This window comes from Camellia sinensis, chromosome 3 (genome assembly GCF_055761805.1).
Source record: "Camellia sinensis isolate YWXY chromosome 3, ASM5576180v1, whole genome shotgun sequence".
In the NCBI taxonomy this organism is placed as follows: domain Eukaryota; kingdom Viridiplantae; phylum Streptophyta; class Magnoliopsida; order Ericales; family Theaceae; genus Camellia; species Camellia sinensis.
Window position 1 is genome coordinate 187,072,849 of NC_138963.1, and position 22,392 is coordinate 187,095,240.

The 22,392-nt window shown below is 38.5% G+C and overlaps 2 protein-coding genes across 3 annotated transcripts in view; both read right to left on the reverse strand.

Annotated features, from left to right (window-relative positions):
• The window catches only part of LOC114256658 (protein DETOXIFICATION 27), a 34,980-nt gene that overhangs the window by 7,136 nt on the left and 5,452 nt on the right, over window positions 1–22,392 (reverse strand). Inside the window, exons 3-4 of one of the 2 annotated variants that reach the window (XM_082921688.1) lie at window positions 8,915–9,001; window positions 7,306–7,362 (exon numbers count right to left, since the gene is read on the reverse strand). In XM_082921688.1, the coding sequence (XP_082777814.1) occupies window positions 7,306–7,362; window positions 8,915–9,001 (144 nt within the window). The remainder of the gene's footprint in view (window positions 1–7,305; window positions 7,363–8,914; window positions 9,002–22,392) is intronic. The other variant, XM_082921689.1, reaches the window with a different exon arrangement.
• LOC145822991 (uncharacterized) lies at window positions 19,184–20,962 on the reverse strand. The gene is made up of 3 exons (XM_082921690.1): window positions 20,847–20,962; window positions 20,071–20,732; window positions 19,184–19,992 (listed from the first exon to the last, which is right to left on the reverse strand). Exons 1-3 carry the CDS (start codon window positions 20,857–20,859, stop codon window positions 19,255–19,257), a joined length of 1,413 nt encoding a protein of 470 aa, XP_082777816.1. The 5' UTR covers window positions 20,860–20,962; the 3' UTR covers window positions 19,184–19,254.

The window sequence follows — 22,392 nt, forward strand, 5'->3', positions numbered from 1 at the left end:
ATCATAGTGCGGAGAGCGAAGAGCAGTCATGAACTGATTGACAATGTGAACAACATAGGCAATGTCTGGACAAGTAACTGTGAGATAAACAAGACTACCAACTAGTTGACGATATAAGGTAGCATCAGACAGCAAGTGACCGTCAAGAGGTGTGAGACAAGTCTAAGGATCAACTGGGGTAGGAGCAGTCTTGCAATCGGTAAGACCAATACGAGCCAAGAAATCAGAGGTATACTTGGCCTTGGTGAGAAAGTAACCAGAAAAATCATAAGAAATTTCCAAGCTGAGAAAGTAACTAGCCAAACCTAAATCTTTCATCTCAAACTGACGACTGAGGAACTGTTTGAGACTGGAGATACCCACTGTGTCATCCCCGGTGATGATCATATCATCAACATAGAGAGGAAGAAGAATAAAACCACGCTCTGTCTTGCGTATAAACAAAGCAGAATTGTAGGCACTAGAAAAGAATCCAAAGTCACTAATAGTAGAACTGAACTTGGCAAACCAGGCACGGAGAGCTTGTTTCAAACCATACAAAGCACGACGAATTTTACAGACCTTGGTGGACAGAACTAAGGAACCAGGAAAAGGCTGCAGATAAACTTCTTCAGTGAGGTCGCCATCGAGAAAGGCGTTCTTAACATCCATTTGACAAAGACTCCAATGACGAGCAGCCGCAATAGCAAGTAGGCTACGAATTGAAGTAAGACTAGTAATAGGAGCAAATGTTTCCTCGTAATCAATCCCATATTCTTGAGTAAACCCTCGATCAACAATACGAGCTTTGTAATGCTCAATGGAACCATCAGAGTGGGTTTTGATCTTGTAAACTCATTTTCAACTAACAACACACTTGCCAGGTGGAAGGTTAACTACATCCTAGGTATGAGCTTTATCTAAGGCCTGTAGTTCATCACTCATAGCTTGCTGCCAAAAAGGGTTAGACCAAGCCTCTCGATAGGAAGAGGTTCATGAGAAGAAAAAGTAATGGAACAAACAATGAAATCAAGAAGAAGTACAGAATGTTGTGTTACCTGAGTAGAATAACGAAGATGTACCTTTAGTGTAGAAGATGATATAGTAGAATCAACGAATGTATGAGGCTCACTGCGACGTGGAGTTGGAGCAAGAGCAGGAGCAGGTACAGAAGTCGGCTTAAGATCAAGAAGTGGAGCAGCAGGACCAGAAGATGAAGCAGAATCCTCAAGATGGGCCAGAGTCATCATGTCAGAAATAGTGTCTGTATCAAGCTTATCAAACAGAAGAGAGAGATCTATAAAGAATGGTGTACTGAGAGGAGTGGACAAATGAAACTTAGATATAGAGGAGAGCATTTTGTGTTTCCAAAATACTACATGACGAAAGACACAAAGATGATGAGAAAAAGGATCCCAACAATGATAACCTTTATGTTCAATCCCATACTCCAAGAAGCAACATAAACAGGAGCGAGGTTTTAATTTGGTACGCTCATGTGGTTGGAGAAGAACAAAACAAGCACATCCAAACACACAAAGACTAGTATAAGCAGGAGGTGTGCCATACAGATGCTCATATGGGGTTTGATTGTTGATGGTAGGTGAAGGAATACGGTTGATAGTATAGACTGCTGTAAGAGCAACTTCTCCCAAAAAACGTTCAAGACAAGAAGAAGAGATTAAAAGAGCACGAACAGTGTCGATGATATGGCGATGTTTGCACTCAGCACGACCATTTTGTTAGGAGGTACCAAGACAAGAATAATGAGAAAGAATACCATTTTGACAAAGAAATTTGAAAAAATGAGTTTCTTTGTATTCCTGAGCATTATCAACACGAAAAATTTTGATGGTAGAGGAAAATTGAGTTTTGACCATGTGAGAAAAATTATAATATATTTGGTGTAACTTAGAGCGAGATTTCATAAGAAATAACCAAGTTAAACGAGTGAAATAATTGACAAATATAACAAAGTATTTAGATCCCCCCATAGTGGGTATTAGGTGAAGGCCTCAAAACATCAGAGAATATGAGATCAAAAGGTGCATGAGACATAGAGGTACTAGTAACAAATGGCAAGGCAGGTTGTTTTGCAAGTTGACAAGATAGATAGTCTACTTTATCATTTGGAACATCACCTAACTGACCGCTTGAAATGAGAGAGCGTAAATGACCAAAAGACACACGACCTAACCGAGAATGCCATAAAGCACGATGAGAAATAATAGTAGCAGAAGCACCTGTCTCAACATTGGAAGGACTAAATGAGGAAATGTGAAGGTAGATGAGCTTGTATAGACGTCCATGTCAACGACCTATCCCGAGGGTTTGTCTCGTCTTTGGATCCTGCACAACACAACCAGTTAGAGAAAATAGAACATTGAGGCCAAGATCACAGAGTTGACCAATAGAGATAAGATTAAGGGTAAGATTAGGGATCAGATAAGTGTGAGGGAGAGAGACATTAGAGGTAGAAATATGATGGACACGACTAACATGCATTTGAGAACCATCAACAATATGAATGCTAGGTAAATTAGAAGGACATGTAGTGGAAAAAAACAATGTAGGGTCAGAGGTTATGTGGTTGCACCAAACGGAATCAAAATGCCAAGAAGAGGTATTTGGAGTAACTAAGAGGACAGTAGCGGGTGTACCAGAGATAGAAATAACCTTTTTGACAGGGTGGTGAAGGGGCAACAACGGATGAGGAACCAAAGGCAACTATAGTACATGCAAAATGTGCTAAACATTGATTTCGGCTATATACTGTAGAGGGTCCAGAATAATAACCATGCAGAGGATAACTGTCTGAATGAGCCATGAGATGATTAAATAATGAATCATACAGGAGAACCAGTGATGGCGGAGTAGAACTAGATAAAACAGAGTGCACCAGTGAATCCAGAACGTCGAAAATATTCGAGAAATGGATGAAATCACCAAAAATTAGGCAAAATAAAGAGAAGGGCCAGAGATGATGTCAGCAGGGCATGGATGACATTAGCAAAAGGCGCGGTGCACGTTAGCAGACTGGAGGCGCGACGTAGGATAGCAGAGATGGCGCGCAGCTCACAGTAGCAGGACGGCACACGGAGGGCACAAGAAGGGCTGACGTCAGGCTGACGTGAGTGGCAATTGAAATGCGCGTGAGGGCGCGCGTGAGGGTGGTGGCTAAAGACTTGATGCACTGACGATAAAAACGGCACGCGAGGGCGCGTCTGGTGGTGTTTGGTGACAGGCTTGGTGGCGTTGGAACCTGGAGAGAATTCCGAGCACGAGGGTAAAAAATTTGTAAAAGTTTGGTGAACAACGATGACGAAATAGTGTTGTTAAACAAATAATGGTATAATCTGGAATCCTGTGCTTTGTGCTTTGATAATGCCACTGTGTATGAGCAATAAGCAAGAGAAAAGAGGAGCTAGGATTTAAGACCTGCGCTCTGATACCATGTTAGAATGGTTGAAAGAAAATGAAAACTATATATTTGTGTATATTGAATTAATTGAATACAATTAGGGCTGCAAACAAGCCAAGCCCAGCCGAGCCGAACTTTAGTGTGTTTGGGCTTGTTTATTAAGATTTTAACGAGTTCAAGCTTGAGCTCGAACTGAATAAAAATTTAACGAACCGAGTTCGAGCCGAGTTGGCTTAGGCTCGACTCGAGCTCAAGCCCGTTCACGAACCTTAACAAATCAAAAAATTTATAAATTCATACTTGCATGTGAGACTAAAGTTACAATTAAAACTTTGATTATACAATTATATATACAATATATATAAACATACTAAAAAAAAATCCATATTTTTCTAAAATAATAATATCTACTACCACTATTATATAAATGTACTATCTATAGTTAAGTATTATTTACATTTATATTTTTTAAACATATAAATAACATATTTCTCTTATCTTTTATACATAATTTTATATTATTTAATATATAAATAATAAATATTAAACGAGCCAGCTAACGAGCCGAGCTTTAGAATGTTTGGCCTTATTTATTAAAAATTTAACGAGCTCGAGCTCGAACGACAAAAAAAATTAACGAACCGAGTTCAAACGAGCTCTTACCGAGCCGAGCTCGAGCTTGTTCACGAACGATTCTGTTCATTTGCAGCCCTAAATACAATAGGAGAGCCTATATTTATATGCTGAACACAAACTTAGATAAGTATAGAAAGAGATAGAGATAGAGAGAGATAGAGATACAAGGAAATAGAGATAAATCTAAATCTAATATATACATTAACAAATTTCAAGCTCTTAATGAGATTCTTCACAAAAAGAGACCCTTAAAAGAGAGTTTCTAATTAAAATTTTCTTATATATATATATATATATATATAAAATAAGAAAGAAAGAATAAAAAAAAAAAGTTAGAAGAAATCCAAAAAAAAAAAAATCAAAATTTTCAATTTCATTGACCCGAGCGAACCGTCCTCAGATCAACTAGTTCACTAGTTCAATCGTCGGTTTTTCCGGTTCTCTCTAAATATGTCGGTTTTTGGCTTCGAATGGTTTAGATGATATATCCAGACCAAAATCCAAACTAGTCAATAGTTCAACTGGTCAAATCGGCCAATTTGATCCGGTTTTCAAAACCTTGTTCTAGTGTGTGTCACATTAAGCTATACATTATTAACGCAAAAGGAGTAAGGAGCTAATTTTGTTCCTCTCTGGGAAAGTGTACAATCAAATACCATTAAAGTTGTATTTGGATTATTGATTTGGGCAATTTAGAAAGAGAATAGAAAAATATGAATAAAAATATATATATATATATATATATTATTTTTTATTTTATTTTCTTTTTTCAAATTTCTACTTAAATTTATAATCTAAATATAATCTAAAAGAACAACAATATATCATTAAGGAAACAAAAGTAATCGGCTAGTTTTTTAGGCAAGGATCTCTTGGTTCTAAAATTTTTGTTCTTCAGTCTTTGTTTGATACGTTTATGATCAATCTCAAATAGATAATTAACCTCAACTAAGTCATCACTTATTTTTTTATCAAAAATCTTATTTGGTGCTATTAATTGGGTTAAATTAATACAAAATTAAACTAAAATATAAAAAACAAGTCAATTGAAAGTGCAATGACCAAAATAAAATAAGGGACAAAATGCATAAAATTTTGTAATTATGAATCAAACCGTATATCATTTTTCTTTTAAAATTACAACGAATAAATAAACACACTTTTTATTTTACTGTAAGATGTATATATGGAAAAAAAAAAAAAAATTGTAAAGAAAAAGGCAACAAAGAACAAACAAATGGGGGTTGTTTCATTCCTTTTTAAATTATGGGCCAGTGATTGGGTGTTGTGGTTTGGTTGAAACTTGATAAACCAAACTTTATCGACGGAGAAGACAGCAGTAGAACAAAGGTAATCTAAGAAAAATGTTATGAATTTTAAACAATCTATCAAAAATTTTATTAAATTTGTTATATATGTGTGCATTTTATATTCATGTCAAAGGTTTGATAAAAAATTTAATAAATTATTTAGAATTTCTAACATAACTCATAATCTAATATGAATTAGGATTTTTTAAAATATTTTGTGATAGTTCATACTTTTAAAAATATCACCAAATATCATTTTAAATAAAAAATTTTATATAAAAACATGTTTTGTGGATAATTTAAATTAAAAAAAATATTGCAATTGAGAAAAAGAAAAAACGCACCATCAAAACAAAATTAAGGCCTCGTTTGACAACTTTCTGTTTTAGTCAAAAAGTTAAAAAATCATTATAAATTATCACATCATTCTCTCTATTTTTCTGTATATACTTTTGTAAAAAATTAAAAACTTACTAAAGTAATTTATTCTCAAATGAGGCCTTAGTTACGGTATGTTTGAATGTTAAATTTGTGTAGTGATTTGTTGAGTGAATGAAAAAATAAAAGAAAATATTAATTAAATATAAATAAATAAATTAATTAATTAAACACAACTTTTATTTAAGAGCATCTCCAACCATGCTCTATATTTTCAAATTTGAAACACCCCCTCTCTATTTTCCGCTCCTACCCATCCTCTATATCCTTCTCCATTTGAGAGGATGGATATTCACCCTTCAAATATAGAGAGAGTATGAAAAATGAAGGATGATCTCTATAACACTATTCATATTTTTTAAATATCAATTTTGTCCTTAAGCCCTTTTGCTTTTAAATTTATAAATCAATTATATCCTTTTGTATTTTTTTATTATATGTTATTAAATACAAATAACTTTTAATATGTGCATCTAAATTTATAAATTTGGTATCATTAAAAATATTAAAATTATTTCTTTAAAATGAGTCTAATATTAAATATATTTAACAAAAAATTTAAAATTAAATATTATTAATGTTGCAAAGTTTATTAGATCTTGCACAATCAGAATTAATTTTCTATAAAATAATAGATGGTAAGGAAAATAGATGGAGAGAAAATTAATAGAGTGAAAATTGATGGTTAATTTTGGAAGGAAATATTTAGAGAAGAAAATGAAGATTTATGATTGAAATTTGAATAAATAATAACATATTTTATATTTATTTTTTAAATAAAAAAATTTATTTTCATTCTCTTTGTGAAAGGAAAGGATTGGATTGGAAAAACTCTAAGGAAAGAAAAAGCAAAATTGAGTTAGAATTGGAGTTTGGTGGGCATTTAACATTCTATAGTCGGTAGAGAGGTTTGTGTGAATGTACTTGTCGTTTTTAATGATTATTTGTCATTGGAAAAGAAGTAATGTTATATGTATTAATTAGTATATCAATTGATGATGTGATATAATTTAAGATATTTTTAATATTTATAATATTTATAATTTATATAATTTATAATTTATATAATAAATTAATATACTAATTAGTGTATGTAACATTATTTTGAAAAAACTATACAATAGTCATGGACTATGATGATTGATATTCTTTTTTCCTTCCTCACGCAACTAGCAACTTGTTCATACGTAGTAATTATAAAAACAATAAATTTTTTGAGGAAGATTTTCAACAACTAATCCTTTGTTTTGGATAAATTTTTTTAGCTTAATTTTTTAGTTATTTTAAATTTGATTAAAAAGTTATGTTTGAAAAAATAATTAATTTTTTAAATAATTTGATGATTGTAAAAAAAAATTATAATTTGAATATGATATTTTATCTTATTAACTAAAATAATATTTTTTTTTGTTTTTTTTTTTTTATATTAACTAATTTAACGCAAACCTACATTCCAAATAACGCCAGAATAAAAAAATTAAACCTAACAAGGAAAAAAAGAGATTGGAAGGCCAAACATACCCTGTTGCAGCAAAGAAAGCTAGAGGAATCATCAATTCCCACCCATTAATGCTCATGCTGTCAACTCCAACAATAAAGACAAATGAATGTTGTCAATAATCTTGCCAAACTTTAGGAAAAAATTCAAATCAAAATTTTCTTCCAAAGACGTAAGAATTTGCTAGCAGCATTGCATTTATTTTGAATGGGTCAATGTTATTCTGCGATCAATGCATTCATTTCGGATAGTTGCTCCTTTTGGTAGAATTGTAAAAAAGTGATTATAACTTATAATCTACCAGCTTACAACTTATAACTTATAGTTGTGAACGTAAATTGATTTTTAACTTATAAATTAAGTTTTTCCTTCCTCATTTAAAGAATTGATTTTTGACTTACAAAAAGTTATAAGCTGTATTATTAAGCTGAACCAAACACATCAAAATAGCTTAAATTAAGTTAAAAACTGAAATAAGTTAGAAATAAATCCTACCAAACATGGCTAGTATACTTGGGTAATTACAATGTTATCACACTCCATTGTGAAAATTTTTCTGTGAATTTTTTTCCAAACATGTATTATTGAAGGAAAATTCTATAGAATCTAAATTTTTTTACTAAATCTTTCTCTTGAGCGTGGGACTCATATTATATGAGTCTTACATCCATATGAAACAACTTTTAAGATTTGAATCAATACTCTAAATTATAAAATTATGCATACAAGTTGTGGAATATGTGTAAAAAAATATTAAAATATGTATAAATTAGTATAAAAATATGTAGAAATATAAAAATACTTTAACATCGCATAAAGGTTCTAATTATTTTGACATCTTAGCATGACGCGTAAATTAGTTGATCTAACTATTTAACAGTATTTTAAAATATTTAGGGTTGTTTAGCCAAAGTACAGAAATTATTAAAAAAAGTCATACATTCATTTTTATTTTTTTCTATGTTTTGCATGTTTTTCTGTAGAAGTCAAAAAAAAAAATAAAATAAAAAAATAAATCATTCTCAAACATTTTGGCCATGTTTGATTTGAATTTGTGAAATAATTTAGAAAAGAATTTTTTGGAAAGAATTCACAAAATTTAAAAATTTGCTTAGCTATATATTTTGAAAATAGTTTTAGAATTTTAGAGTTTGGAATGATTTATTTTTTATTTTTTATAGTTGAATAGATGGATGTAAGAAAAAAAGTGATTGATTGATGTTGTACGATGTAAGAGAAAGACAGAGAAGAGAAAAAAAATGATTGATGTGTATTAAAGAGAAAAGTAATTAAACAAATTTTTTAAATGTTTTCTAAAAAATTGTCTCTTAAGAGACAGACCAAACAAGGCTTTTAAATTTTTTTCGATCTTATATTTTAGCCAATTTTTATCTAAAAAAATAAAAAAAAAATGATTTGAACCCTCTCTGTCTGTGATTGACCATTTTTTTTTTGTTTTTTTGTTTTTTTGTTTTTTTCCTTCTCCTCCAATCACTAGTCCCCACGTGTGTGGGGGTGGTAGGAGTGGTGATTGAAGGGGTCTTAATCACAACTGAAAAATTAATGCGTAGTTTTAAATTATGCTAATTACATAACCAATTGGAAATTAGTGAGGGAACAAAATTAACATACCAGACAGACAAAGCATCCACCGCAATGGTAGAATTTTCTAGATTCCCAGTCATCAATATCAGAATTCTATAGTACCAATTCTCCAAGCTGCATGCATCAATCAGGTATAAATAAATAAAAAGCTTATCAATAATTTAAAAACTGCAATAAATAATAAACACAATAAGAAGATTTTCCACCTGGATTGTCCAAAATATGGTCTAATCTAGTAAACATGCTCTGACATGCTTTGGTCGTACAACATGAGTTTAACCAAGGGTTTTAGATACAATTTATAATTTGAATTCTCTATCATTCTCCTCACTGTTTGGTGCAACAACATGAGTTAGATGGTGTTTGGGAAGTGGATTTTTATGTATATTTTTTTAGTTGTAGGTTTTTATTGGATAAAAAATTTTTAGTGTTTAGGAAGATAGTTGGGTTTTTATGTGGTTGGATGTGATGTTTGTGAGAGAAAAAGTGAAATGATTATGGGGTTGGATGTAATATTTTGTTTGGATGTGTTTTTTTTGGTTTTGTAAAAGTTTGTCTTTTAGTGGAAAAAATGAGAAAAAAATTCGGAACCCAGGTTCCCAAAGAATTTTGAATACAATTTATAATTTGAATTCTTTATCATTCTCCTCACTGTTTGGTGCAACAACATGGGTAAAAAAACAAAGGATTTTGAATACAATTTATAATTTGAATTCTTTATCATTCTTCTCACTGTTTGGTGCAACAACATGAGTAAAAAAACAAAGGATTTTGAATACAATTTATAATTTGAATTCTTTATCATTCTCCTCACTGTTTTGTGCACATGACGGGTCATATTCTCACACCGCGAAGGAAAAAAAAGAGAAGCAAAGCATTATACTTACGAAAATTTTTGATTGTAAGCTTATTTAATATTTGACTAATACAATTAAAAAGTCAAAAAATATAGTTAAAAAGTAAAAAAAAAAAATTATAAATTATCATATTCCTCTTTTTATTTTTCTATATATTTTTTTGTAAAAAGTCAAAAAGTCAATTATAATAATTATTTTCCAAACGAGCCCAAAATTTTTAAATTAAAAAAAATACAAAATTAATAATGTGTGAGTGATTTTTTTAAAATTTGAGTTACATTGAAAAGTTGATTGGACCTTTAGTTAGATTGGAAAGAATATCATTAATCCAGTACATAGAAAAGAAATTATACATAAACATAATTGAATTTCATTTCAGATATATATGTCAATCAAAGAAGTTAAGAATATGAAAATGATATTTTTCTGAGCACATGCTTAGGTACATTTATGTAAATTGGGTTGAAAACGAACTAAATTATTCAAGCTCAATTATTGTTGGATTTATTACGTAATAATGTTAAATTTTTACATATTTTAAGATTTGATAAATTTTCAAGCCAAATTTGAATTACATACTACGCACCTCGACTTTATTATATGCACTATAAAGATAAGTTTAACGCAATTAAAATTTATTCATGATCTACTCAAAAAAATAAATTAATCAAATTCAAATATATTTGAAGAGTCATTAAAATTTTCAAATTAAACTTCCTGTTTACCACCAGTTAATTTTTGATATCTAAAATTTCTAGTAAAATCTTTATCTACACTATTCATTTGAATGATTCTTAGGTGAGGCCAAACAAATGAATAGAGTGAAATTTTCAACACTAGTGATCAAGAACAATTTCGCTGCTACTAATAGAGTGACGTGAGCACAAACGCATGTAAATCGTAATATTACAAATTCATACTCAATTACTCAAAATTATTATTTTATGATTCAAATTAATTTTATACATAAATTATACACTACATAAATTTAATTTTTAACACAACCACCAACCTTAAAAAATCTGAATTGATAAGTCGACAATAGATTTTATTCTTTCAAAAGTCCTCCTAGAGGGAGGGCCCCTTGAGAAACTACAAACTTAATTGCCAACTACTAATAATAATGACCCATGTGTGCCTGCACATCTCTAAAGATACAGAACACCATGTCTCATAGGCTAATTACACTTTTCACTCTTGATTTTACTTAAATTTTATTTTAATTTATATATATTTTAATTTGAATGATTTAATCTTAAAATTTTAAATATAGTTTTAATTTAGTCTTTTCGTTTAAAGTACATCTTAAAAAAATTGACAAACATTCTAAAATTATTAATTTTAACCTCTAATTTTGACCCCAAAAAAAATCAAATGAACACCCTAAAATTATAACAAGTGATTCAAAATTTTTAATTTTAATTTTCAATTTAAATGAAAAAACCAAATTAAACCTCAACTTAAAGTATAAAGACCAAATTATTTAAACTAAAACTATTAGAACTAAAGTAAAATTTAAATCAAATTACAAACGTGAAAAGTATAATTAACCCTTTTGAGAGGGTAATTTTTGGGAAAAATTGGGCCGAGCTGCAAGTTGGGCTTTGAGGCCCAAAACGCGAAGGACTAAGTAAGAAGGCCGTAAAGGATACTCCGGCCCAGAGAGCAATGTTACTCCGGCTGGGAGAAGTAAATGTTACTTCGGCTCATGGATGTAAAACTACTCCGGTCTGGAGGCAACTCATAGTTAGGCCGATCTCAGAGTTAGTCCGGTCGTGACTTACAATGGTTAGGTCGGTCAGAACTTGTTACTTGGAAGTTTGATCTAAGCGCATCAAGGTTGAACAGGGTAGCCGAAGTAAAGAGTTGGAGGAGAGAACCGAGCTAAGGATAGTTCGGCCTTCTGTGGCTCGGTATAGCCAAGTTTACTTCGGTCAAAAGGAAGTTCGGCCGTAAAGAAAACCATCCCACTTGGTTTAAGCAGTGGGGGAGGGTGTAAAAGGATAAGCATTATCCTTAAGAGATTGAATCCTAGGAGGACTCTGTATGGAGAAATACAAGTCCTACTAGGATTGTGCCATACGAAACTTATAAAAGCTCACAAGCATCACCTTGGAGGAGGTAATTGAACACAATCTTTCTGAGAACTTAGAGCTTTGTCTATTTGACAAGTTTTCTGACTTAGGCATCGGAGAGGTTTCCGGCACACACCCGCCGGCTAGCTCACGTTTGTGTTTTCAGGTGACAAAGCGACGTCGTACGGAGGAGCGTGGACTTGGTCAACAGGATTATACGAGGAGAATTATTTCCTTCCCGTACAATTGGCGCCGTCTGTGGGAACAGCAGACAAGAACAAAAACCTCTTGACTAAGCTTCTCCTTTTCTCATTCAATGGCACACATTGAAGACTTGCCGCAGTCCGCCGTCGACGGACTAACTCCAGAAGGGGGCGCAAGGCGTGAGGGATTACCTGCTGTCCCTCCCATGGCGGACTTGGAGCCCCAACAACATAATTCCAGGAGGAGTGGCAGGGGAAGGCGGAATGGCAGCCCTCGTCACTCTCAAAGTCCCGACAGGCAAAGGAGGAGGATTGATCCTCAAGCCCTGGAAGATCGCGTAAAGGAACAGGATGAACTAATTCGAAGGATGGCGGCGGACATGGAGACTTTAAAACGCCAGATAAAGACCAAAGATGTGGCGACAGGAGAGGGGCGCAAGCATAAAACGCCCCCTCGCCACTCAGAGAATCGTAGTAGGAATACTACGCCCTCCCAAGGAGAGAGCAGAAGCCTCAGGACAGGCGACACTCACTCCTTATCTTCAAGAACTCGTCACTCCAGGTCTGAGAGGACGAGATCCGAAAGATCATATACTGAAGGAAGTACGTATTGGCCTTCACATTCACACCAAACCAGATCCAGACAAACCGAGCTACCCAGGTCATCCGACTTACGAACCGTGCTAGAAGAAAAAGCACGATGCAAGGAGGATGCCAGGGCAAGGGATCCACACCGAATTTCGGCCCTACAACGGTTGGCTCCTCGAACGCATGGAAGCGTCGAGATTGGAATGCCAATACCGCAACCGGCCTACGAACCAGCGGACAAAGCATTGGCAAGGCTACAGACTTCGCCGTTTGTCCCAGCGATCGAAAACGCTCCCCTACCATCAGGCTTCCTTCAGCCGAAGTTCAATACATATGAAGGGAAGACGGACCCGTATTCACACTTGAGCCACTTTCGCCAAGTCATGGCCGTGTACAGGCGAAACGAGGCCTTAATGTGCATACTTTTCCCATCAAGTCTGGGCGACCTGGGCTTGACTTGGTTCGAAAAACTCCCAGAAGGTAGCATAGCCTCCTGGGCCCAATTGGCAGAAGCATTCGTAACAAGGTTTCAGACAAATACTAAAACACCGGTGGAGATAGACCAGCTACTCTCCATCGACATAGGTGAGAAAGAAACTCTCAGATCTTACAACAGTCGCTACTGGGAGACATTCAACCAGATTGGAGACTGCCCCACCAATCTAGCCATTGCACAATATAAAAGAGGCCTACCAGTAGGGAACCGACTAAGGGATTCAATTACCATGACGCCACCCCTCACCATGGAAGCCCTGATGGAGAGAGTGCATCAGCACATCAGGGTAGAAGAAGATGGCGCACGTTCCAAAGCCAAAACAAGTGCGGCCACGGTACCAGAAAAGAAAACCTCAGCAAAGGTTAATACGGTGGACCGAAGTAACAAAAATGGACGTGGCAGACGAGATAACGGAGAAGACCCAGACAAAAGATGGCTAAGAATTCGCACTGCCATAACCACGGTGTTCAAAAAACCAATATATCGGATTCTGAGCGAAATCAAGGATGAGCCTTTTGTCAAGTGGCCAGCCAAGCTTGGAGAAGCTCAGAAGAATTACGACGACAGATCACGGTGCACCTTCCACAAAGAAAAGGGGCACCGAACTGAGAATTGCACGCCCCTAAGACAGCATTTAGAAGAATTGGTGGCAGCAGGCCACTTGGACGAATACATTGAAGGAGGAGCGCAACCGGCCCCCCAAGATCATGACCAACCCAACAGAATGCCAAACGACGCACCACCACAAGGCATTATCAATGTAATTCATGGAATTTTTGAACCTGAGCGCGTATGCGAGCTTAGAGGTTCAATCAAGAAGGCTGAACACTTTAGGGAAGTATTAAGTTCCCAACCCACCATCAAGAAGGGGAGGACAGAGGCAACAAACGTCATGTCCTTTTCGGATAAGGACTTGGAACGAATTTACTGCCCCCATAATGATGCCCTGGTTGTCACTCTCCGAGTCAAGGATTTTGACGTCAAGCGGATTCTGATTGACCAGGGTAGTTCATGTGAGATCATGTATTACGACACATTCAAACAACTAAAGTTGCAAGACAAAGACTTGGCACCTGCAGTTTCTCCCCTGATTGGATTCAACTCCATGCCAGAGTGGCCTGTCGGCAAAATAATCCTTCCAGTCAAAGCTGGAAGTGTATCAAAACAGGTGGAGTTCTGGGTATTGAAGGTCCCCTCCACCTACAACATCATCCTGGGCAGAACATGGCTGCATGCCATGCGTTCGGTGGCGTCGTCTTATCATCAGGTAATGCGGTTCCCCAGTGACGCCGGTATAATTGAAGAAGTCTATGGCGATCAGATCATGTCAAAACAGTGCTTCGCCACAGCAAATGGAAGCCGAGCCGCCAAAGGATACGTTCATTCGGTGGAAGAACCAGAGAGTAATGAACTATTCGCTGACATCGGCAAAGAAGCTAATCAGAAAGCGGTGGAAGACTTGGTGGAGGTAAAAATAGATGAGAAGAACCCGGATAAGTTCTTCTTGCTTGGCTCATCTTTGTCCAGCGCTGAGAGATTAGAGGTCATGGAATTCTTGACTTCTAATATCGAAGTGTTTGCCTGGACACCTTACGACATGCCAGGCATTGATCCAAACTTCATCAGTCACCAACTCAATGTCCACCCATCCGCCAGACCAGTCATTCAACGCACGCGCAGATCGGCACTCCACCACGCCGAAATAGTGGCAGAAGAGGTAGGCAACCTGCTGGAGGCAGGAGCGATAAGAGAGGTGCACTATCCAAAATGGATCTCCAACACCGTCGTAGTGCCAAAAAAGAATGGTAAATGGCGTGTCTGCGTCGACTACAAAACAGTCAACAAAGCATGCCCAAAAGATAGCTTCCCTCTACCAAGGATAGATCAACTGGTGGACTTAACAGCAGGACATAACCGACTTAGCTTTTTGGATGCATACAGAGGCTACCACCAGATCGCCATGCATGAACCAGACCAGGAGGTCACTTCCTTCACAACACCAAGGGGGTTATATTGCTACAAGGTCATGCCCTTTGGCCTAAAGAACGCGGGGGCGACATTCCAAAGGATGGTCACCAAGATGTTTGAACCATTGTTAGGCAGAACAATGGAGGCGTACATCGACGACATGGTGGTCAAAAGCAAGGATGAGAATGACCATCTGAAAGACTTAGGCGAGATGTTCCAGATCCTGAAGAAACACAAGCTACGCCTCAATGCGTCCAAATGCGCATTCGGAGTTGGATCTGGCAAATTCTTGGGCTTCCTAGTGACCAACCGAGGTATAGAAGCCGACCCCTCTCAGATCAAAGCGATCCAGGAGTTGGAGAGACCAAACTCAGTTAAAGAAGTGCAGCATCTTACTGGTATGGCGGCTGCACTCAACCGGTTCATAAGCAGATCGTCGGACAGGCTACGACCGTTCTTCCAAGCTTTAAAGGCCAAGTTTGAGTGGGATGAAGAATGCGACCGAGCTCTGGAAAGCTTAAAGGAATACATGTCTTCCCCACCACTACTTGTTACTCCAGTACCTGGTGAAGAACTCTTTTTGTACCTAGCAGTCTCTCAACACGCAGTCAGCGCAGTGTTGGTTCGTGCAGAAGGAATACAACACTTGCCCATCTTTTATGTCAGCAAGACATTGTTGGGAGCCGAAACAAGATACTTACCATTGGAGAAACTAGCATTAGCATTAATGATGGCATCCAGGAAATTGGCACACTACTTTCATGCCCACACCATAGTCGTCCTTACGGCCTTTCCATTAAAAGCTCTGTTTGAAAGGGCGAACTTCAGTGGGCGAATTTTGAAATGGGCAGTAGAGTTGGGACAATTCGATATCAAGTTCCAACCAAAGACCGCAATAAAAGCTCAATCTTTGGCAGACTTCGTCGCAGAGTTTACTCCTGGAAGTCATCATATCTGTCCAGTCGACCTGACTAACTCAACCGAACTAGGGACGGGAGTTGACGCCGGAATAACGCAACCCCTAGTGAAAGGTAGTCCATCGACCGAACTAGAGACGGAAGTTGACGCCGGAATAGCGCAACCCCTAGTGGAAAGTAGTCCATCAAGCACAAAGGCAGACCACATTAAGGACGACAAGGAGGAGCCAAACAAAGGCTCACCAGCAGTTCAAACAGAGGACGAAGGGCAGACAGCCAATATGGACTTTGAAGAAAACACCATCCTTGACCCCACGGCATCGTCTGACCCTTCCACATGCTGGAAACTATTTGTTGGAGAGATGTGGAAGCTCTTTGTGGATGGAGCATCCAACCGACATGGTGCAGGGCTTGGCATAGTCCTCATCTCTCCAGACGGCCTGGTTATAGAGCAAGCAATCAACCTTGGCTTCCCAGCATCCAACAATGAAGCAGAGTATGAGGCGCTTATCGCAGGACTCAAGTCAGCACACTTCATGAAAGCAGCCGAACTAATGGTATACAGTGACTCTCTGCTGGTAGTAAACCAAATTTCGGGCGAATACGAAGCAAAGGACGACAGAATGGCCAAGTACCAAGAGTTAGTCAGAACAGAGATCAAGAAGTTTGACGTGGTAAGGATAGAACAAATTGGCAGGGAGGAAAACAGCCGAGCGGACGAGCTAGCAGGCCTGGCCTCAATGGCAGATACATCGATCCCTCATCCAGTACTCATCGACTTCTTACCAAGACCAAGTATAGAAGACCCCGAAGCAGAAGAAGTATATTGCACTGAATTAGGCCCTTCATGGATGGATCCCATCATCCTGTTCCTAAAAGACGGCATCCTACCAGCAGAGAAAAAAGAAGCCAACAAAATAAGGGCAAAGTCGCAGCGATTTTGGCTATCTCCATCTTTGGCATTATACAAGAAGTCATTCTCTGGGCCTTACCTCAAGTGCGTTCATCCCAGCAAAGTAGAAGCCTTCCTATTCGAAATACATGAAGGGGTATGTGGAAGTCATCAAGGGGGAAGGTCGCTCGCCTACAGGGCTATTTCGCAAGGATATTGGTGGCCATATATGCAAGCAGACTCAGAAAAATATGTGAAGAAGTGTGAAAAATGCCAGAAATTCGCACACCAAATACATCAACCAGCAAGAGAACTCCTACCTTTAACTAGCCCATGGCCTTTCGCAATGTGGGGCTTAGACATAGTAGGACCACTTCCAACAGCACCCGGAGGCAGAAAATTCTTTCTCGCAGCAACAGACTACTTCACAAAATGGGTGGAAGCAGAAGCACTGGCGTCAATCAAAGAGAAGGATGTGAAGAAGTTTGTTTGGCAGAATATTATCACTCGGTTTGGCATACCAAAAGCACTGATCTCAGACAATGGAACTCAGTTCGACGGCAGGATCTTTAGAAGCTTTTGTGAAGAGTACAAGATAGAGTTCTACAATTCCACACCGGCATATCCCCAAGCAAATGGGCAAGCAGAAGCATCAAATAAAGTCGTCTTGGATGGACTTAAGAAAAGGCTAGAGAAGGCAAAAGGCAAGTGGGCAGATGAACTTCCTCATGTTTTATGGGCCTACCGCACCACACCTCGACGATCAACAGGAGAAACACCATTCTCCTTAGCATATGGAATGGAAGCGGTGATCCCACTAGAAGTTGGCCTCCCCACAATTCGAAGCGAAAATTTTGATCCAGACTTAAATGAAGAAGCCATAGCCTTAGAACTCAACCTTGCAGAAGAAAGAAGAGAAAGAGCGTTGGTCCACATCGCCGCATACCAACGAGAATTAATCAAAAAATACAGCAAAAAGGTTCATCCAAGACAATTCAAAATTGGCGATTGGGTATTACGCAAAGTAATGGGAAACACCTTGGTCCCAGGAGACGGCAAGTTAGGCCCAAATTGGGAAGGTCCTTATAAGGTGGTTGGGTTAGCCGGCAAAGGGGCATACCACCTAGAAGACAAGGATGGCAAGGCAATCCCTAGGCCATGGAATACGGCCAATCTCAAGTTATTTTACTTTTAGCTTTTCTTTTTCAAACATGTGTAATTTTTTCTTCCTTCAATAAAATGAGCAATTCTTTTTAGCACAAATTATTCTTTGTAAAAGTTAGCTTTAGAGACTAAGTTTTTTGCGAGCATTCTATTCCAAGTTAGCTGGAAAAACTAACTCAGAGGTTGGCTGGATTAAACCAACATCCTTCCTAAGCCCAGGATAAGGATCCAGGCTGCAGGACATTTGGTCGGAATAACCAAATACTATAAGTTAGCTGGAAAAACTAACTTCAAATAGTTGGCTGGAATAAACCAACACCCGTAACTCTTCAGCCGAAGTAAGTGTTAGGCTGAAGAGAGGTTGGCTGGATTAAACCAACATCCTTCCTAAGCCCAGGATAAGGATCCAGGCTGCAGGACATTTGGTCGGAATAACCAAATACTATAAGTTAGCTGGAAAAACTAACTTCAAATAGTTGGCTGGAATAAACCAACACCCGTAACTCTTCAGCCGAAGTAAGTGTTAGGCTGAAGAGAGGTTGGCTGGATTAAACCAACATCCTTCCTAAGCCCAGGATAAGGATCCAGGCTGCAGGACATTTGGTCGGAATAACCAAATACTATAAGTTAGCTGGAAAAACTAACTTCAAATAGTTGGCTGGAATAAACCAACACCCGTAACTCTTCAGCCGAAGTAAGTGTTAGGCTGAAGAGTGGTTGGCTGGAACAAACCAACTCTTGTTACTCTTCAGCCGAAGTAAGTGCAAGGCTGAAGAGTGGTTGGCTGGAATAAACCAACACCTGTAACTCTTCAGCCGAAGTAAGTGCAAGGCTGAAGAGTGGTTGGCTGGAACAAACCAACTCTTGTTACTCTTCAGCCGAAGTAAGTGCAAGGCTGAAGAGTGGTTGGCTGGAATAAACCAACACCTGTTGCTCTTCAGCCGAAGTAAGTATATGGCTGAAGAGTGGTTGGTTGAAATGAACCAACACTGTACTCCTCAGCCGAAGTAATTATATCGGCTAAGGAGTGGTTGGCTGGTAAGTATAGTTTAACCAACCAAAAACCGAAATAACACTTGGAGTAATAGAAGACATTACAAACCCAAGCATACACACAATAACCGGAATGAGAGAAGTGAAATTTTTATTCAAACAGAAGTCATTACAAGGGGGCTTAGTTCGGTTACAAAGAAGAAAAAGTAAAAAACTAAGAGAAAAGTTCATCAATTTCAGCATCGAAAACCGCATCGGCATCTACTGGAAGACCGGTCTCTGGCGGCAGCACTCCTTCAGTCACAACGGTGGCATCGACCGGAGCCACAGTTTCATTCGGCTGTTCAATAGCCAGATCTTCCGCTCTGGACTCCGGCTGATCTGTCTGATCCACGTTTTCAACTGGAGTACCCCCAGAAGCAGAATCTTCGTCAGTATCTGAACCTTCAAGGAATTGCTGCTGCATGGCATCCGCGTACCCCGCAAGGGACTTCGGTATAAAGTACTCTGGAGGGTTGAAGACCTCGGTCTGTTGATCATGACCGAGCTTCTCCACAGCCGCCCTCCAGCCGCACTTGAAGAAGAGCTCCTTGGCGGCATCGCATTGCTTGACGTAGGCCTCCTCGGCCTCCTTGAAACCTCGCTTGTACCCCCCCTTGTCGACCGCCTCCATATTCTTTTTCAGTTCGCTCATTTCGGCGTCCTTTCTCTTCTCTAGCTTCAACAACTCCCGCAAATACTTGTCCTTCATAACAATGGCAGCTTTCTGCTTCTCCGCTTCCGCCGAATTAACTAGATCGGCAAGACGGCCGTTCTCCGCTTCCAGCTCGGCCATTCTCTTTTCGGCTTGTTGTAGTTCGGCCGACCTTGCTTCGGCTTCCGCCATCGCCTGCCTTGTGGTTTTGCGGAGCTCTTGGACTTTCCGGTAAGTGACATTGTTCTTTTGCAAGGCCTGGCAAAGCAAAGATACCTTTAGAACCGAAGTAAGAGTTTGAAAAATTTAGACAGGAAAAAGCAGACAGCTACTTACCAAGACCATGGACTTGGAAACAGACCGAATTGATTTCATTTCGGTATTCAGTTGCTTCAAGTGGTGCTCCATGTCCTTAGGGAGGCACACACTTTTGGCCAGGTTAAAGGCCAGTTGGTGGTCTTTTTCACCCACGACCGAATCAGTGACTTTGATGTTTCGGTCATTGAAGATCAAAGGCGGAGCCCACTTCGGAGATCGGGCTCGGTCAGTTTGTTCAGGTTGGGAGGCAGGTTGAGGACTTTGGGGGACGGTTTCGACTTCGTCAACAAGTTGTTGTTCGGCTGACGTAGATCGGGCGCGTTTTGAAGGGCGAGACGAAGAGGGCCGTTGTGAAGGAAGGGCCACGACGGCAGGCTGCACCTCAGTAGTTGGTGTTACTTCGGCTCTAGTTGTTGAAGTTAGAAGGGCCCTGACTCTGCTCTTCTTTGCCATTTCTTCCTCAGCGGTTAATGGAACAAGTCTTATCTCGGGCAAAGTGGGGTCCGGCTCCGGTGCTTCCTCGAGAAGAAAATCGGTTACTTTTGCCTTCCGTCGACCGCTGTAACGGTAGGTCGGTTCGAAATTTAGAAGCTTGGCCCAATCTCTTTCTTTAACCCGAAATGCGGCTCGCAAAACGCCGAGGTTAGGATAGCTATACAAGGAGTGGAGATGGGCGAAATCTGCAAAAAAAAAAAAAAAAAAAAAAAAAAAAAAAAAAAAAGACAAGTGTTAGTTCGGCTAGCAGATTAAACAACCGAGATAACATACAAAGCAGAAGACCGAAGTAAAATTACCAGGCTCTCCCATTTTCCAATTTATAGGTCGGCCAGGAATTTGAGCTTGAAAATCCTCAAAGTTCCCAGAGACCCAAAAGAAATCGTCATCATTGAGATCTTTGTCCGGAGTATGCTTAATTATATTCTCTCGGCGGCGGCGAATTCTAAGGTAATATACCCACCCAGCATTCTTTGAACCGATGGAATACTGATGGAATATTTCGGCCAGACCAAGATTCAGTCCGGTTTGGTGGTTTAATGCGGCTATCCCCATTATAATACGATATGTGTTGGTGGATAGTTGGGTGGGACATAGCCTAGTCTGCCTAAGGAATTCGCAGATTAGCGGTTGGACAGGAAACCGTAGTCCGGTTTCAATTATTGATTGAAGGGTGAAAGGGACGAAGCCTTCATTGTCCCAGGGAGTAGCATCTTTCTTGGCCAACTCCAGTTGAACATCATCAGGAATCTGGTAGTCCTGCCTGAATTCGGCCATGCCACCAGGGGTTTCGACTAAATATCTATACTTACCCATTTATTGTATAAATTACGGATAAGTTATTTCGGTACAAAAATTTGGCTCAGTAGCTCGGTTGAGCACACGCAGGAGGGCCTGGGCAACCTAAGTCTGCAAAGTAGAAAGCAAGGGGGTTAAGCACAGATCGTTGGACCGCGCTACAAATTATAAGCAAGATATACAAATCCTACTTCGGCTTAGTTGGCTGGTTCTACCTTGGCTCATCAGAAGGTTTCTTAGCTCGGTTTTGAGCAGTTTAGACCGGTTTAACGTCTAGGGGCAGCTTTCCTGAGTTCGGTCTAAGAAACTAAGAAAGCTGGTTTAGTCCCAAGGCCTAAAACGGTTACAGTATAATTACTTCGGTTGAGCTCTTAGGGGCGGCTTTCTGAGTTCGGTTTGAGAACTAAGAAAGCCGGCTTGGCCCCAAAATCTTAGCTCGGTTATAGACCGAAGTACCGAGTTCGGTATGAGCAAGCTTGTTCGGTGATCTTATCTTGGCTAGAGTGGGTCAGAAGAAACTACTGATATTCCTACAAGTTCTAGTTCGGTTATGTTCAGAATCTATCCACATACATAACACAAACAATTTTCTAGTCCGGTTGCTAGGTGATTTTGGATCTAAGATTCCTACAAAATAGTTCATACACATACAAAGTTCTACTGGTTTCTTCATAGAAAGTACAAAAGCAGAGCAGATAAATGGAGAAAATATTTGCAAAAAGCATACGAAAACTAGATATACAGTTGCACAAAACGAATGTAAAAGCAAAAACATGAAGGGAAAATGGATTTGCTTACCAGAATTAAATAAGGAAGGACTGAAGATGAAGACTGTCGCAGTAAAGAAAGAGCACGAGCAGCAAGAACACAGAGAGAGAAGATGGAGAAATGGCAAAAGTGAAGGGACCCTAGCCTCAGGGATTGATTTTGTTAGAAAGCCCAAAATTTGGGCGGGACTGTTCAAATTTCACGAAGTACGAAAGACGGCGTGACAGCCGTCCTTAGCCAACCAAGACGTGCCACGTGTCATAAGAATGGGAAGCGTTA